This window comes from Nilaparvata lugens, chromosome 1 (genome assembly GCF_014356525.2).
Source record: "Nilaparvata lugens isolate BPH chromosome 1, ASM1435652v1, whole genome shotgun sequence".
Taxonomy (NCBI): Eukaryota; Metazoa; Arthropoda; class Insecta; order Hemiptera; family Delphacidae; genus Nilaparvata; species Nilaparvata lugens.
The window spans coordinates 81,808,896-81,816,240 of NC_052504.1; the positions used below are offsets into that span (position 1 = coordinate 81,808,896).

The following is a 7,345-nucleotide window of genomic DNA, read 5'->3' on the forward strand; positions in this document are numbered from 1 at the left end:
AGAGAGCGATTCCATTCGATACCAGTTACGTATCAAATTCGCGCATTACGTTCTGATCGACTTGTTTACAAGTTTCATAGATACTCGTCACTTCACCGCTAAATAGTGATGCTCCAGTTACATTGTGCACGAATAACTAATGAGCATCAAGCTGCATTGACGGAAGATTCATTTCAATGTGAAGGAGATCTTCATTGAGGGGGAGTTCATTCGAGAAAGTTTTGTGGATAAGATGTTTGAAAATGATTGAAATCAATATTCACTGGAACTGCTCCAGATCTCAACTTGTTTTTTTCCATATTGTGACTTGTAATTTAGAATTGCATTGTCCTTGAGTTGAATGTACCGTATATTATTCAAAAATAGTTTACCATTTGATCAATCCTAAAGCTAAACTAAAGAAAATCCCAACGTTCTAAAAATTTGAAACAATCATGATAAGCTCGAATCCAACGTTCTAAAAATTTGAAACAATCATAAAAAGTTCGAATTCAACGTTCTAAAAATTTGAAACAATTATGAAAAATTCTAATTCATTTTCCAAGTCCTTATCTCATGAAAACTTCGTCATCATCTGATTGAGTCGAGAGCATTTTGTGAAGCGTATTGCTTGTAGGGTCTCTTCACACTGAAGTACGTTTTCGGAACACGTAGCCGTCCTATCCCACAAAATTGAAAGCTAAGCTTCGCTTGTGGACTTAACATTGGTAGATGGGGACGTATTTCAGCGTAGCGTAGCTAAGTGTGAAGAGACCCATAAACGACCATCACTTTTTAAAATTCATTGAGCTAGAAACTCTCAACGCATTCTTATTATCAACATCTCATTGTGATTTAACAAGTTATATCAGTTTCTCGAATTTTTTACAGGATTCCCCCTAAGTTTGCTCTTTACTACCAATCCTACGCTCCACCCTCTTCGATAAGATTAAAGTGTGAGCCCACAGTAGAAGTGCGTGAATGAAAGTAGTCTATAATCATCGATCTTTGTTAGATTGGTATCGCTTCTGTTGAAGAATCTCCAGGTATCCACGATATTCACAAAACTAGATGAAAAATGTTCAGTATGTATTTCACACAATTTTTCATGTAATTCACTAATTTTCCCTTATGTTCGGTAATAATATAAGAGTGTTGTCTGGTTGTGTGTTGCAGACGGGTGATAGAGAAGATCGACCAGTCGGAGTTCGAGGGCTTTGAGTACGTGAACCCGCTGCTGATGTCGCTGGAGGACTGTGTGTGACGTCACGAATGGGGGTGCCGCCATTTCGACGACCTGTTCGACATAGAGGATCGGTCGTCGCCGGACGAACAGGAGCGACCGCCATCGCGCGGCGGCATCCTTCATCACATGTTCTGTCTGCCTCTGCGCTAACTGCAGCAGTCACCCCCAACCAAACTCTCTCTCTCTCTCACACCACTCTCTCAATAAGTAGCAGCTCATCGCATCTAACCAGTATTCTAAGCCACTACTAGTATTTGTTCACTCATTTGGCTCCCCATTAACCTTGTCTTTCGATCGTAGAATCTATTGAGAGAAAATTTGTTTGAAGCTCTTTTCAACTAGTAGTCTTATTTCCCTCTTGAAAACATTATAACTTGGGAAAGCTGTTTCCATCAAATAACTACTTTGGAACTGTATATTAGTGAAAACTCTTGCAATAATCATAAATTTATTTTTCATATTTTGTTCATTCAAGAGATCTTGAATTTTCTGAAATCTCACTGTCAATTTGTGTCCCTTAAAAAAATCGTGAATTCTGGAAGCTGTTTCAATGGAGACGGAGCAGGTTTCGTTTTGAATCCATTTGACAACATCTCTCTTACACTAGTTGTATTATTAATTCATCCTTCAAACTCCTATAATTAGGAGCGATTCTCTTCAGCTTCTGTACAACTGGATTACAGTCAAATTTTCAATCGTATGTTGATTGTTACCATGAAGCAGTTAACTAAACAGTAAATATACAGCGGTAACAGTCTAGCCACAGTAACTGATCTAGTAGTTCCAATCATGATAAGATTGTTCCGTTTTATCTAATTCCATTCTCCAGTATTTTACATTCCTAATGAATATGACTTGGTCCTTAAATACAGAGATAAATGTAGTAAAATAGGATCTACTTTTCTAGAAAAACCTTTATTCGTTTCAACAAAATTTACTTCTAGTTTTATTATCCCATTCTATTCTGATAGGTTCATTATTATATCATTTGCAAAAGTTCATAGGTCTTTCTAATCCAAGTAGTCCATTTATCTTAGTAATTCAGTATTTTATTTCCGTTAAACTTTCACTCAACCTGTATTTTTTAATGAAGATTTTAATGTTGATTTTAATTAGCTTCGAAGTTTTTGAATTAGTTTAAAGGGAATCTTAAAAAATAGTTCTAAATACAGTATTTTTCTATTAATGACTTCTTGCAAGAATTTTAATGTTTTATGGTTTAATTGATATCACGAGTGCCATCAGCTGCTGCCAACATAACTATCAACCAATCACTCTACGATTCTTGAACAACATATTAATAATTAATGTAAAAATACTAAATTAAAAAGTAAATTGTAGATATGAATTTGATTAGATCAACTTACATCGTTCAACTATGTAATACCGAATATTTTTTCAATAGATTTAGTTGGGATTAGTGCGATCGAAGGAGGATTGAATAAATCAATAGGGACTCCCTATATTATCTAATGATAATTATAGTATTTTTAGACATTCCATACTCTAGCATATTTCCCTTTCAGTTGAGAATATACAGTAGGTACTTTCTTTAATTTTCAAATTGAATATGGTTAATTTTGAAGCTTTCTATCGGTGACTGATAGGCTTACAGTGCATCTTAGCTCAGTCACTGGACTGCGTTGATACGATGTGAAACAATATATTGCTCAGTCAATTGTATGATAAACTAATTTGATTCCTATCTTTTGACTTCGCTATTTTGGATATAAAATTTTACTCATAACTGTGTACATACATTTTGGTTCGAATATATTCATTGGAGAAAATATTTTTATTGCACTACGTCTTTTTGAATTTTAAATTTTGTGATATTATTCGGTTCAGTCTTTGAGGGTTCACTAATTTTGTATTGCCTGTAATGGTAGTTTCACTTCAGGCCTAACAACATTTGCTATCTAATAATTTATTATAGAAATTCCAGTTTCCAGGCGTTTTAAAAATACCTATTGAAACTTACAATCAACAAAAACTGATAAAAAAATACTTCCATTAATAATATTGTATCATATTATGCAAGTCATATATATTTTCTTTGTTTTGACGAGGAACTCCAACCGAAGTTCCATTTTGAAATAGATATCACAATATTGATTACTATCCAAGTGAGATACTATACTAAATTTTTGAAAATATTTTGTTAGGAAACATGTATTTTCTAATGTTTCTCAGTACTTGCGTATCCCAAACGAATACATAAGAAATAATATTTCAAAACGTATTACTTCATTGTTTTCAAATTGTATTCCATAAAATCATAACTAAAATAATAATAATAACAATGATGAGAAAGTGGAAAAATTTAGATTCTCAACCGCTCGATATTCTTGATGTACCTGGAAACTGGAATGGTAAATTGGGGTTGAAGGCGAATTTCTCCCTCGAAATAAAATGAAATATTTTGGAAGATAGTATAAAAGCAAGTTTGAACTGAAGATATGCTCAACTCATTCTGTAGCCGGTAAAACTCTGTGGTGACAATAATTGTCAGGTTTCTATTGATTTTAGTCCTTTATCATCTTTATTTACAAATTGTCGTTTCACGTTCACAGTTATATTAGTTTTTTCTATAGTTGTTATTATCGAAATAGCCGTTAATGAACTACGATTTAGAGACACATTAATATTGATCAAATTTTATTCATTCTTTCTTGTTTATCATCCGGTTTGTTTTGCATAGTGAATGGGTAGCATATTATTGTAATCTTTGAATTCTCATACTCCAACTGAATCATTCAATTCCAGAAACTGGAATCAACAGGGAGTACTGTTTTTGTTCATTTGTTATTAATATAAAGTCTCTATCATTATATTATTTTCTAATGTACAGTTATTCAAACTATTGAAAAATAATTTAAAATCGGACAAATTGCACCACGTGAATTTACCGTTAGTATCTTCCTTGATTTTTACTAAATAGCTGTGATGAGTAACAATTTGGAAAGTTAAGAAGTTATTGTATATGAGTTAAACATATTCTTAAATAGCCATGAAATAAGATGAACATATTAAAAATATGTAACAGTAAATATTTATATATAAAGAGTATATTGAAGCTGCTGTTGTGTCTGTATTGTAACAGAATAACTATAGTTATTATATGAAAGCAGTACTTAGAATAAATATAATAATATGAAGATTCTAATACATATTTACTGTACACTAGGGAGCCTTCAATAACCAGTATTCTAGCTTATAATCGATCATCAACATTACCGGAACTCATTTCTTAGTTTAGAATCAAATTGAAAAAGAATATTGATGCACCTCTATCGGTTAAATTTATAGGATTCGCACTGTAAATTTGTTGGTTTGCATCTATTTCAAATTGTAGTCTGGAAAATTGTAAATAAAGATTGATTAGATATGTAAAGTAATGCAAATTGGAATATTTAATACTAGGAAAGATAGGATAATATCTAAGATAACAACTATTTGATGCTATCCCAGAACTTATGGTTCTCGGGGTAAGAGGAGTGCAGATCATGTTCCATTATTTTCGAAAACAATTTTCTTCAAGCAAATTATCGAAAAAATACTTTTTACTGCTCTTTACATTCCATTCCCTTGTTGGTTTTGTTTGTGATAATTCCGAATGCATTCCATTATTCTATTGTTGAAATTTAGTTAGCTGTGAATGTCAAGATATCAAGACTTACTTGGATCTTTGAATTCAGCAAATGATATTATGTTTGAAGAACTTTCATAAATTGTTGAAATTTTATAAATTCTATTTATTGATTATTCCACTATATTGAAATGACTGTTTGTATAAACTTCTAAATTATAGAATCGTAATGTTCACTTGACAATGAACTAATATAAATATGCTTTTTCTTCTTGTAGGATTCAAGGTCTTTACGCTAGTTAATTATTGATGTTTTCCAAAAGTTTATATGATGTTTCTCTTTCGATTAAGTTTATAAAATATTATCCTGTTAACTTGGAGCAATTGATTGTAATTATTGAAAAAATGAGTTTCAGTTGAATATTTCAAGGTTATTTCAAATATTTTATTTTACTCTCTCATTAACTATCAGGGAGTATTGAAATTTTTAACACAATGTAATAAGATGAGCTCATAGATCTGTATTTTATGAATGTCATTTAAATTCACACACGAGTACATTAATGTGATTTTCCTTTATGAGTTACACAGTATTAAACCATTTTCTTGTTAAAATTACATGTTGATACTCGTAGTACAAGCTACATTAATTAATAATTCCAAGAACCACTGGCAATTGAATTATTTGCAATTATTGTCTATTCCTGATAACTCTAATCTTTGCTTTTCTTACTTTGATACTATTTTCTCAGTATTTACTTGATTAAAATTCTCTATACTAAAAAGCTATTACCAAACCTGCTAATTTATTATTTCATTCATGCAACTTTGCCAAATCATATTTTCAATCTAATTTTCAGCTACTATCACTATATTTAAAAGATTTACAAGTTTATTTTCATAATAGTTTAGTCGCAAGGGGTTTTTTAGTAACATGTTGATTTGGTTGCCGCCAGCTTATTTATAAATAATTCTTATTTAATTTTAATATAAGTTTCTATTATTCTTTGCACCTTAATTTAATTGGCTTAGTCCAGTATTATACACCTAGACTATCTTTATCATTTCCCCCTGGCTATACTTATACTTAATTTAATTTTCAGATTGATTCTTGTAGTTCATTTTAGTATAATTTTTATAATATGGCATTATTTTATGTATAACTCTTACTGTCATGCAGTAAACTCTTTTATTCACAAAATTCTACTTCTACTCTCAATAAATTCCGTTAAACCCATTTCCAATCTCCGATTCACAATTTCTATTCCTATTGAAGTACTGTTGTGGATTGAAGTATTCGTATCACATTTATTCGGGATTCATTTATAAAGGGTCATACTATGTACCAATAATTTAATTGAATCATTTCAGCGACGAACTCTCAGTATTGTTAAGGCTTTCGCTGACTTATATCTCCCCTGCTTACAGTCATAATAAAAACCAATAAAAAATGGGACAAGCTCGACGTTCTCATTACCTCATCTGAAAACAGAGCAACAAATTAAGAGGTCATGAACCTGGGGAATCAGTAATTGAAATGAAACCATCAATATAAAGGGCAAATGCAGGGTTTGATGCGAATAATCTGCACATTCTTCAATTATTTAGCCTATTCGATCATAGTACATTTTCTAATGTAGGTTGAGGTTAATAAATGAGTGAGAATTTTTAGTCTTGTCTTTCAACTATCACAAAACATTTTTTTGTCTTAGTCATTCAGTCTCAGCTGTTTTCCATGCATTAAATCAAGCCAGTAAACAGCTGTATGCAGAACAAATAAACATATGATTCTCATTGAAGCAAACTCTACTCACATGTTTTCTTTACAGTCGAGTATGTTTCCTAGTTCTGAGAAAGGAACAGCAAAACTGCAAAAAAAACCACCTTCAACACTCCAGGTGAAGGTTTTGTCAACTTTCGCAGAATTCCTGATTCGGAATTTGTAAACTAGGTTATGTTTATAGAATGCAAGTAGTAACTTCAGCACAAGCAGGTAATGTTTTCTATTTCTCAACTATTTTAGTACGTTACTTGGACGTGAATGTCTTTTGCAGTGCTCGAATGAAATTCGAGCCTGCAAAAGGCCCCTTTCCGTCCAAGTGACGTAATATATATACTATATTTCCGAAAATTTCACGATAGTTTTGTTTTCCTGAGAAATAAATGTTGAGAAACATCATGTAATGGTGGTAAATGAGTGTTGTAATTCACGATCACAACATGACGCATGAATTCGTCAATTTCATTCTTCAAAGTGCGCTCTTTGTGCGGAAATAGTACACCATACGGTTACTCTATAACAAATCAGGGCAATTTATATTTGATGCAGCGACCCAACAATGTCAGAAGGAAAGAGGTGGTCGTTAGCTGCTGTTTTAGAATGCGAGTTATTTGAAGGGAGGAGGAGTGCAGTGGTGAGTTGATAGGGAGACGCAGCATCCAGCCTCGAATGCGCCGTACCCTCACTGTTTCTGCCCTTCAAAAGAGATTGATGCGGATGATAGATCACGAGAAGAGAGAATCTCGCTCTC

General features: G+C 32.3%; 1 protein-coding gene across 5 annotated transcripts in view; it reads left to right on the forward strand.

Moving 5' to 3' along the window:
- Window positions 1-6,015, forward strand: part of LOC111047809 (atypical protein kinase C) — a 224,044-nt gene extending 218,029 nt beyond the window's left edge. For all 5 annotated transcript variants that reach the window (XM_039445058.1, XM_039445052.1, XM_039445043.1 and 2 more), the window contains exon 12: window positions 1,156-6,015. In XM_039445058.1, coding sequence (XP_039300992.1) covers window positions 1,156-1,200 — 45 coding nt within the window. In that variant the 3' untranslated portion in view covers window positions 1,201-6,015. The remainder of the gene's footprint in view (window positions 1-1,155) is intronic.
- Window positions 6,016-7,345: the final 1,330 nt, after the last annotated feature.